At 57.6% G+C, this 11,476-nt stretch overlaps 1 protein-coding gene across 1 annotated transcript; it reads right to left on the bottom strand.

Moving 5' to 3' along the window:
- Nucleotides 1–8,449: 8,449 nt before the first annotated feature.
- Nucleotides 8,450–10,084, bottom strand: LOC136374885 (olfactory receptor 52I2-like). Its single transcript, XM_066340273.1, has one exon. It carries the CDS (start codon nt 9,827–9,829, stop codon nt 8,891–8,893), a length of 939 nt encoding a protein of 312 aa, XP_066196370.1. The 5' UTR covers nt 9,830–10,084; the 3' UTR covers nt 8,450–8,890.
- Nucleotides 10,085–11,476: the final 1,392 nt, after the last annotated feature.

Genomic DNA, 11,476 nt, shown 5'->3' on the forward strand with positions numbered 1-11,476 from the left:
GCATTGGGACATTCGGTGAAGGTGAGGGGCAGCGCTGGCCTGTCCTGGTGCTGACCCTCCCCACGGGGACAGGGTGGGGACAGCGCCATCCACTGGCACTGGCACAGAGCCCTGGGCCCATGGCACCCCTTCCTGCAGGAGGGGCTCCCCTTGCCCGGGGGCAGCTCTGGGGACAGCCCCACTGGGGGCACATGAACCCGGGGCCACCCCTGATCCCCCAGGCAGGGCAGGGCACTGTCCCCTTGGTGCAGCCCGGAGTGCAGAGGACAGGGCCACCTCCTGCGCCGGGCTCAGCACAGCTCCCTGCAGGACTCCAGGGGACACAGGGGCTGGGGGCTGGGAATGGCCTGGAGATGGTGACAGTGGCTGATGTGAGCCCAGGTGTGCCCAGGTGTGCCCAGGTGTGCCCAGGGGGGCAAGAGGCCAATGGTCCCTGGGCATTGCCAGCCCCAGTGTGGGCACAGCCCCAGGGCAGGGATTGTCCCCTGTGTGACACCTCCAGGGCTGTGTCCAGCTGTGGCTCCTGCAGGAGAGCCCTGGAGGGGCTGGAGCGTGTCCAGGGCAGGAGCTGGGGAAGGGGCTGGAGCCCCAGGAGGGGCTGAGGGAGCTGGGAAGGGGCTGAGCCTGGAGAAAAGGAGGCTCAGGGGGGACCTGGTGGCTCTGCACAAGTCCCTGCCAGGAGGGGACAGCCGGGGGGTCGGGCTCTGCTCCCAGGGCACAGGGACAGGAGCAGAGGGAACGGCCTCAGGCTGGCCCAGGGGAGGCTGTCACAGTCTGCAAACATGTGCGGGGAACCTGATGGTTCCTTTTAGGATCTCAGAGCACAAAAGACACAGCGGGGGACAACTCAGTTTATACAACAAAAATACACCTTTATTTAGTGCCACCAGAATGCAATTGTGGGGAGAGGAAATAGAGAATAGTAAGAAAGATAGAAAAGAGGGGACAGGGGATTATAGCTACCAACGTGGAGGGCCGAGTCCTCGAGGCCGAGATGCCCATAGACACCATCTTCTCCAGTGGGGTGTTCACGAAGGTGAGCAGGGGTCTCCAGGGTTTTATGGGTTGGTCAAGGCGGGGACCAAAGCGAGTGGCACAGAGCCAAAGCAGGAGCCACCTGTGCTGAGGCAAAGCAAGGGGCCCAGAGCCAAAGCAGGAGCTGCCTGCATCAGGATTGGGACAAAGGAGAGTCACAGGGCCAAAGCTGGAGCCACCGTACGTGCCGTGCTCTGGTATGGACAGACCAGTTTGGGCAAGCAGCCTTGGCTCAGTCCACTGTGACAAGTTCCATTGCTCCTGCACTCCTTTCTCATGGAGATGCAGACCAGTCCTCTGAGACTTGGCAAACATTCCACCTCCGCCAGGCCAGGGCTCCTTTCAGAGTCTGGGGTCTCAGTCCTCAGTCACTGGAGGCGGTTGTGAGGCACGTCACATCCTTGGACAGACTCTGACAACAGCCAAGGTGGATCCAAAATGGACACAAAATGGTCGCAAAATGGACAAATAGTCAGGAGGTCTCACACCTTTATAAGTTTTGGTCCATTTGCACATTGGGGTTGAATTGTCCAGTTCCAGCCCCAGGTGATGCAGTCCCATCCTTCTTGTTCTCTCTCCTCAGCCCACCCTTGTTTGTGCTTTGGGGCCTGAAAACTTGTCCCAGGTGTCCTTGGTGTGCAGCAGGAGAAGGATTTGTTTTGTGTCCCTGCTGTGTGCAGAGCTGAGTGACACTGACTGTGAGCTCAGAGCTGCAGCCCTGGGCACCACAGAACCTGGGACACAGCAAAGAGAGAACTGAAGGCAGCAGTCCTGCAGGTCCCAAGAAGGTTGTACACTACAGGCATGGAAGGAAATGCTGCTGGACAGCGATAATTTAGCTGGAATTAACTAAGCATTAATTGTGAGTAGCCTGAGGCCTGGGTGTGGGCTGTGGTGGAGGGAAGGTGCAGGTTTGGGGTTGATCCAGGCAGGAGGATGGGGGGAGCTGGGGTCTGTGCCCAGCCTGGCCCCAGGCAGCCAGTGCTGGACCTGCTGAAGCCCTGGAGTTTGTCCCTGCTTGCCCAGCTCTTTCCTGCCGTCCCACAGCTGGCTCTGTGTGCTCACTGTGCCTGAGGGGTTTGTCCAGCACTGCCCAGGGAGCTGCAGCCAAACCGGTGTCCCCAGCCAAGGGACAGTGGAAGGTGGCCCTGCCCATGCAGGGGATGGGGCTGGATGGGCTTTAAGGTTCCTTCCAAGCCAGGCCTTCTGTGATTCCACGATCCTGAGGTGCCGTGGAGGTTCAGGGATGCTGCCATTGCTCTCCCCCAGCTGTGGAGGGAGCAGAGACCTGCCCAAAGCCACCACTGCTCCAGCCCTGCCCTGGCAAGGACCCCATGTCCCACTGGGGTGAGCTGTTGTTTGCTTTGAGCGCTTCACCCAAAGGAGATTCAAACCCAGAGCTGGAATTGTCCCGAGGCTCAGCTGGAATTGTCCCGAGGCTCGTTACTCTGCTGTCCCTGTTGGGCTCTGCAGGGAAACACGGGAAAGGGCCTCTTTCCTCAGGGCTCCTTCATGGGGGAACCTGGGGCTGGATGAACCCACACCCAGGAGCTGCCCCGTGTCACCACTGTCCTATTTCATCATTGCCCCCTGTCACCACTGCCCCCTGTCACCACTGCCCCCTGTCACCACTGCCCCGTGTCACCACTGTCTCATGTCACCACTGCCCCATGGCAGCACTGCCCAGTGTCACCACTGCACCAATGTCCTGTGTCACCACTGCCCCCTGTCACCACTGCCCCGTGTCCCCCCTGTCTCATGTCACCACTGTCTCATGTCACCCCTGTCTCATGTCACCACTGTCCCAAGCACCTGCACAATGGGGCTCCTGTCCAGCCTCCCATGGTGCTGGGGAAAATGCTGTTCCCCAAAGTCCCCAAAAGCCAGCACTCCCCAGGACTCGCTCCAGGGCTGGTTTGTCACTGGTCTGCAGGGAGCAGAGCTGTCCCTTGGCAGAGCTCAGCCCTGCCCTGGGCAGTGGCAGCTCTCCCAGGGAGATCACAGGTACCAGGGGACACATCCTGAGCAGCCCAGAGCAGCCCTGGATCCCTGGCAGTGCCCAAGGCCAGGCTGGACACTGGAGCAGCCTGGGACAGTGGGAGGTGGCCCTGCCATGGCACGGGTGGCACTGGATGCGCCTTCAACTCTGTGCCAACAAAACCATGCTGGAATTCCCTGATTTCCAGGGGTATCTTGGAAGGGAGGAGTGCCCTGGCCAAAGGAACAGTTGCCCAAACCCGTCTGTGCTGGCCCATTGACAGGCCAACAGCTGGATCACGGGGAGCCAGAGGCAGGCTCCTGGTCTGGGTGCCCTTTCTGGGGACAGCTGGAGCTGTCTGGGGGACAATTCACTGCACTCACCTCCACACCTCTTCTGGGGTGGGAGAAATCTTTTTCTGTCCCTCTCAATCTGAGCCAGCTTTAGCAGCTGCTGAGCTCCTGGCTCCTCCAGCTGCCCCAGCAGTTTGCGGATTCCTTCCTGCTTCCCCTTGATGCCATAAACCAGGGGGTTGAGCACGGGAGGGGCCATCAGACAGGAATGAGCCACCAGCAGCTGGACACGAGGAGCCAGGCTGGGAGTGGACGTCTGCAGGTGCACAGAGAGGAGCCCAGCTGGGGAAAGGATCAGGAGGATGGAATTGTGGGACCCCTGGAGCTGAGCCCTGTGGGACAGCACAGCCCTGAGGGCTGCACTAGCACAGGGTGATGAGGTGATGGGGGCAGAGCCTGTCCCCAGGCAGTGTGGCCATGCTGAGGCTGCAGCAGTGGCTGTGGCCACAGTGGCACAGGCCAGCCCCAGCACGGCCACAGGAGCAGTGAGGGACCATGTGGGAGGCTGAAAATTTCAGGCTTTCTGAGCTGAGGAGTGCTGAGCCTCGGGCAGGTGCTGCCTTTGACTTGGAACCTTGGAACAGGCTCCCAAAATTGTGTAACCTCCCAGGGTGAAAACTAAAGTTTAAGGTATATAGCAATGTGTGTAAGCCAAAATGGAAGATTCAAAGCGTTGTCTAAATTCTTCTTCTTCACCTTCTTCTTCCTTCTTCTTCACAGATTTAAGTAGTTTTCTGTAATTGAGTGAAAGATGTCTGCATTGTAGACCTCAAATAATCATTATTAAGGGTCTGGGAGAAATTGGGCAGTGCAGGCTTGTGGGCACGCAGAGGTGGAGGAGAACGTTCATGTGCTGACAGGAATACGAGTGCTGATCCCCCTCAGGGTTATAACCCACTGCTTGTCCTCCTCTTTGTCTGTCTGTCTGTCTGTCTGTCTGTCTGCTCCTGGGCGTGCCATCCTTCTCCTTCTCCTGCCTCCTCTTGGCCACAGAGCCTCTATGGCAGAGCCCTGGAGAAACTGAAATATATAAAATTAACACAAACTAAAGGCCCAGAGCACTGCAGTTTCCCGTCTCCACTCACCAGCTCCAGCATCTCTCTCACTGAGGCTTGTTTTGGACATTGTCAGGACTCTGTGACCTGCTCAGAGCCGGCAGCTGTAAAGTGGAGGAGTCAGATAAAAGCAGACAAAGGCATCTGTCCTCTGCCTGGAGGAGGAAGGTCCCGGCCTCCCTGAGAGAAGGACGCTCAGAGGTCTTTATTTCTGAATGTCAGGTTTATTTGAGTGTCAGGTTTGAACGATGTTAAACACCCCGTGCTGAAATAGAAAACCAGCAGAGCATCTGCCTTGGGTCATTTCCACGAAGGGAAAAGCATCTGCAGAGGTCGTGGGTGGGCTCTGCCCCTCTCCCAGGAGCCCTGGGACACCGGGGACACTTCCCGGGCTGTTCCCTGGGGAGCAGGGATGCGATGGGCTGCGGCTGCCGCCCTGACTCAGAGCCCAGCAGAAAGCCCAGGAGCTTAACAGCTGCTTTGGTCAGTGGAGAATGAAAGGGCTGGAATCAAATTAAATTACGGCATCAACGCGGGCTGCAGGAAACAGCTGCTGCCAAACAAACCCGAGCCCATTTTCTGCCCGGGGAGAGGTTTCATCAGCCGGGCTGGGAGCCACAGAGGAGCCCGAGAGAGCTCTGCCCCCTGCTCTCAGGGACACCCCTGGGGAACAGCACAACCAGATGGGTCAGAGCCCTCCGAACGAAACTGTCAGAACCAGAATCACAGAACTACTGGTTTGGGTTGGAAGGGATCTTAAAACTCCCCCAGTGCCACCGCTGCCATGGCAGGGCCACCTCCCACTATCCCAGGCTGCTCCAAGTGTCCATCCCGGCCTTGGGCACTGCCAGGGCTCCAGGGGCAGCCACAGCTGCTCTGGGCACTCTGTTCTTCCCAACATTCCCGAATCAGGATGGCAGTGCCCTGCCTGCCCCCTCCTCTGCCCCAGTCCCCACTGGTGCCCCCGTGACATAACCCACATTGATCCATAACCCACATTAATCCATAATCCACGTCCCCGTGACATGATCCAGCCCATTCCAGCAAACTCTGCCCTGCTGGTGAGCCCCCAGCTCTGCACCTTTCCATCCCAACACCTGCTCTGGTATCAAGGCATTAAGAACATTATCCATGGTTGAAAATGTAGTTTGTATTACAGGAAATGTGTGTTCAGCTAACTATGGATTAATTGGACAATCAGAAACAAGTCAACTCTTTGGCAGCAATTTCTGGGTTTAGTTAAAGGGTTTGATGTTTAGTAGTTTCCTTTATAAAGCTGTAGTCCCATTTTTCCCTAAAAAATTACTTAGAGAATCAGAATTTCGCAGTGTTACAATGGCAGTTTGGTTTGATGAGAACGCACAAAAAACGACTTTCAGAAGGAATTTCCAGCCACTGCCGTTTTTCCTGGCTCTCTCACACTGTGCAGGCTCCAGGCTGGATGCTGAAATCCCCCCAGCCCCTGGCCTGGGCACCTGCACCCACCTGCACCCCCCTGGCTCTCTCCACGTCAGCTCCACCTTGGGAATGGCCAGAAAGAAACAACTGCTGTGCCCCAGGGCTGCATAAATCACCCCGGGAATCATCAGTGGGAGTATCCAGGATGGGGAGTCCCAAAGGCACAGTCCTCTCCAGGCTCCTCTGTAACAACCTCAGCAGGGCCAGAGGGGAGCAGCCTGAATCCCACCTCAGCCTGAATCCCACCTCAGCCTGAATCCCACCTCAGCCTGAATCCCACCTCAGCTTTAATCCCACCTCAGCCTGAATCCCACCTCAGCCTGAATCCCACCTTAACCTTAATCCCACCTCAGCTTTAATCCCACCTCATCTTTAATCCCACCTCATCTTTAATCCCACCTCAGCCTTAATCCCACCTCAGCTTTAATCCCACCTCAGCCTGAATCCCACCTCAGCCTGAATCCCACCTCAGCCTTAATCCCACCTCAGCTTTAATCCCACCTCAGCCGGAATCCCACCTCAGCCTTAATCCCACCTCGGCCTTAATCCCACCTCAACCTTAATCCCACCTCAATTTTAATCCCACCTCAGCTTTAATCCCACCTCAACCTTAATCCCACCTCACCTTTAATTTCACCTCAGATTTAATCCCTCCTCACCTTTAATCCCACCTCGGCCTTAATCCCACCTCACCTTTAATTTCACCTCAATTTTAATCCCACCTCAGCTTTAATCCCACCTCAACCTTAATCCCACCTCAACTTTAATTTCACCTCAACTTTAATCCCACCTCAGCTTTAATCCCACCTCAACCTTAATCCCACCTCACCTTTAATTTCACCTCAGCTTTAATCCCTCCTCACCTTTAATCCCACCTCAGCCTTAATCCCACCTTTGCCTGAATCCCACCTCAGCCTTAATCTCACCTCAGCTTTAATCCCACCTCAGCCTTAATCCCACCTCAGCCTTAATCCCACCTCAACCTTAATCCCACCTCAGCTCAGCTCCTCTCTAATGACTGGCACGTGCTAGGAGATCGTGGAATCATGGAATGATTGGGCTGGGTTGACAGGACCCTACAGCTCATGCCATAGGCAGGGACACCTTCCTTGGGCCAGGCTGCTCCCAGCCCTGCCAGCCCTGGCCTTGTTGGCCGAGCCAGACAGGAATGTGCTGCACAAGTTGCCTCCAGGAGAGCTAAAAGCCCTTTCTGGTGTTTGCCAGGTGTGCTGGTTTTGCAAGGAAGTGATTTTTTCCAAGGAAGTTATAGCAAAACCAATCCGTGACTAGGTTAGAATGTTGACATCTGCCGTAGCCACTAGAAAGGTGACGTGTCTTTGTATCCATTAAAGTTCTGAGCCTGCTTTGCTTTTCTCCTAATCCCACCTCTCAGCAGAAAGAGAGGAAATGATTCCAGTAGGCACTGGAGGATGCCAGAGCAGCTCCATTCACGGCTCTGCTGCTCTCTGGGCTGGAAGCCTCTGCTGGCTTTCAGCACCAAGATCATGCCGTGGAATGGGCTGTCCGTGCCCCCAGCAGAACCTCCCATGCCCCAGGCAGTGTAAACCCAAAATGGGCAAATCCAGCAGAGGAACAAAGTGCACACTCAGGGCAGCAGAAGCATTCTGTCAGTGGTTTCTGAGATGTCAGGGAAGGCGAAGCAGAAAGTCAGATAAATGCCACAGACAGCAAAAATCTGTCAGAGGTGAAAAATGACAGATTCAAACCAGTTTTACCATCGAGCTTTAGTTTTAATGTAGAAGTGAAGACTTAAAGAAGACGTTTTGGGTGGGATTTGTGGCAGTGTGGACACGGCGTTGGGCTGTGACTGGAACCAGCCCTTCCGATCCCCTTCATGGCCGCGGACTCAAACAGTGATTTCAGGGCAGAATTCATGGAATGATGGGATGGTTTGGGCTGGGAAGGACCCCACAGCCCACCCAGTGCCACCCCTGCCATGGCAGGGCCACCTCCCACTGTCCCAGGTGCTCCAAGCCCCAGTGTCCAGCCTGGACACTGCCAGGGCTCCAGGGGCAGCCAGAGCCCCTCTGGGCAGGGCTGTTGTGTCGTGGTGGCTCTCAGACGTCACCAGGTCGCTCCAGGACACCCAGAGGAGGTCAGAGGAATGAATTATGTTGTACCCAGCTCTTCCATTGCCAGGACTTTGGGGGTGACCCTGTGGAGCTCTGCCCCAGCTGGACCTGGGCAGGGTGGGACTTGTCCCTCCGCTTTGCTTCAGCGCAAACACCTGGAGTGTGATGATCTCCTTTGGAATCCTTGCATTAATCACCGAGTCACGAGGTTTGGAAAAACCCTCTCAGAGCATCAAACCCAGCCATTCCCCCAGCGCTGCCAGGCCCACCACTAACACGTGTCCCCACGTGCACACACAGTTTGAAGCCCCAGGAATGGTAATTCCACCACTTCCCTGGGCGGCCTGTGCCAGAGCACCCAGCGGATACAGCCCCCAGCCTCATCCCCCTGCTCCTCTTCCACCCCACACCCTTGGGGATTCTGTGACTCTGCAGGGACAGGGGGCTTTGAGGAGCTCAGTTTTGAGTCAGCTTCCATCCACCCAGAAACCTGGAAAAGCTGCTCAGGGCTCAGCCACGATCCTCCCAGCCTCTAATGAAAGAGGGGCCCAGAGGGGAGAACCCCTGGGATAGTCCAGGGACTGAAGGGGACAACACAGAGCAACTCTCTCCGTTTGGATCAGGATCTGTGCATTGACACAAATGCAACTGGAGTCCTGAAATCATCACAGGGCTGTTCCTGGCACTGGGAACATCTTTAGACTCAAAGGTGGGTTCTTGCTGCTCCGTGTCACCTGCAGGGGAGGGAGGGAAAGAGGAGGACCTGGTGTGTGCTCTTGCTGCCGGTCCCAAATACCTCTGGCCACGGAGCAGGGGCTCATTAAAGGCACGGAGTCCTCCCTGCTGCTGCTCACCTCCTGCACAGCTGGGGCTGCCCCTGCGGAGACAAACACACCTGGAAAAGCAGGGGCACACGCCTCAGGCACAGCCGCTGCTGGGCCGGAGCGCCCTGAGCAGAGCCGTGCGGATCTGCCGGCTCCTCAGGCTGTACACCAGCGGGTTGAGCACGGCGGGCACGGCCAGGTACAGGTCCGCCAGCAGCACCTGTGTGCCCGCGGACACGGTGCCAGAGAAGTGCTGGCAGAAAATGGAGATGATGCCGGGGACGTAGAAGAGCAGCACCACGCTGAGGTGGCACCCACAGGTGCTCAGGGCCCTGCGGCAGTGCTCCTTGGCCAGCGCTGCCCTCAGGATCATCCCGTAGGACACGGCGATGAGAGCCAGGTCCGTGCCCACGATCAGGGAAGAGCCTGCCAGGCTGTAGAGGCGGCTGGGCCGGGCGCTGGCGCAGGCCAGGCCGGCCACGGCCATGTGCTCGCAGTAGGAGTGCGGCACCACGCGGGGCCCGCAGTAGGGCAGCGCCGTCACCAGCCCCGACAGCGGCGCCATGGCCAGCACGGCCCTCAGCACGACGGCCAGCCCCAGCCGTGTCACCGCGGGGCCGCCCAGGACGCCCTGGTACCTCAGCGGGTGGCACACGGCCACGTAGCGGTCGGCGGCCATGGCCAGCAGCACGCCCGACTCCACGGCCGTCAGGGTGTGCACCAGGAACATCTGCACGAAGCAGGCCGCGGCGCCGATCTCGGCGGAGCCCAGCCACAGCACGCCCAGCATCTTGGGCACCACGGAGCTCACCATCAGCACGTCGGTGAGCGCCAGCATGGCCAGCAGGCGATGGCTGGGCGCCTGCAGCGCCCGGTCCAGCCCCAGCACCAGCAGAACTGCCCCGTTCCCCACCACGGCCAGGACGTAGGCCGAGCAGAAAAGGATGCCCAGGCAGGTGGGGAAAGCTTCCAGGCCAGGGACACCCACCAGGATGAAGGAGAAGGAGCTCCTGTTGAAGGGATCGGAAGCCATCTGGGAGAATCTTCGCTTGCATTTAAAAATATAAACCAAATTTTGAGTCCCGAGGTAGCAGGGGGATAAGAAGGGGACTCTGCATCACTGCAAGAGACAGGAATTCATATCGTTATTCGGGTGGGTCAAACAGCATATCATCCTTTCCCCATGGAAAGGGTGCTGAGGCCTTGGCACTGCCCAGGGAGCTCTGGAGTGCCCATCCCTGCAGGTGTCCCCTGGAGGTGGCACTCAGAGCTCTGGGCTGGGGACAAGGTGGGCATAGGGGGCACTGCCAGAGCTGGGAGGGCTTTTCCAGCCCCAGGGATTCTGTGACCACCAAGTAGGGGAAATGGATCAGAAATGCAGAATAAACGAGGTTGTTGTGGCTTGGAAGTTCCTATGAAGGGCAGAAATCGATGTTTCAGGTTGTGCCACCAGGGATAACCAAAGGGCTTTTAGTCTGTTGCTTGTGAAGGGCTTATTCCTTTGTTGGTTGTTTGCCAGGGCTCAGCTGACATCCTGAAACGAGCTGCAAGAGGAGAGAACAAGGAGAGCAGGGTCAGCTTCCAGCCCTGGCTTCCCTCAATGGGCCCAACACAGGAAATTCCTTCAAATTTGTGGAGCAAAACAGTGCCCTGGGACATTAAACGTGATCTTGAAATTCCCTTTTGCTGCTCTGTCTTCCTTCTGTCATCCGCCCATGACAGAAGCCTGCGAAGGCAGGCAGAGGAAAATAACGATTCCTGAGGGTTTATTCAGGTGGGAGACGCTTGAAGGTAACACAGAAAACTCCAGAGGATTGTCCTGGAGGGACAAGGAGAGCCTGAGTGCTGTGGGCAGGATCTACACCTTCATTCGTGCTGAAAATATTCCTGCTGCTTCTCCCCAGAAAGCAGCAAGGAGCAGGCGGTGCTGACACACCGGATTCAGCTGGAGAAATCGCCTGGAGGATGGTGCACCAGGAGCTGTCCAAACCCACAGGGTCCCAGCCTGAGCACGGCGGTTCTCTCAGCTCCCTCCCATCCCGGGCTGGCCCCTCCATCCCTCCCCTCCCATCCCGGGCAGCCGCAACCTCGAGGCTGAGCACATCTATTCCCCTCAGGATAAAAACCCAAGGCGGGAGAAGGAGACGCAGAGCAGTGGGAGGATGAGCTCAGCAGGGCTCTGCTCACCCCCACACCTGTGCGGGTGGAGATGGTCTCATCTCCCAGCGTGTTCTGGGCTGCTGTGTCCCTTCTGAGCCCCCCTGGGACACAGGACGTGCCCCTGCAGCCTCAGCAGGTGCTGCCCACGGGATGTTTGCTGCGGGAGCTGATGCTCCTGCACACGGGCTGAGGCTTTCCCTGCCCTGGAGCCCCGAGTGCACCAGCTGTGGGGCTGCTCCTGCTGGAGCCCAAACCCAAATCACCCTGCCGGGGCCCCTCTCGGGACGGGCACCCCACCCACGGGGTCCCTGCCCCAGCTGTGTCCCCCCAGCCCTCGGCAAAAGGAGCAGTGCTGTGACTTGTCCTGTTTAACGGGGACACAGACACGGAGGGCTTAAACCAGGCTCTGCCACTTTGGGAATGGGATGGAATTTTCTCAGGCACTTGTGCCCTCTGCTTTAGCCAAGACACCAAAGGGCCAGACCTCATCCCCTCGGCTTTCCAGGCATTTGACTTCCCT

Source organism: Sylvia atricapilla, chromosome 2 (genome assembly GCF_009819655.1).
Source record: "Sylvia atricapilla isolate bSylAtr1 chromosome 2, bSylAtr1.pri, whole genome shotgun sequence".
In the NCBI taxonomy this organism is placed as follows: Eukaryota; Metazoa; Chordata; class Aves; order Passeriformes; family Sylviidae; genus Sylvia; species Sylvia atricapilla.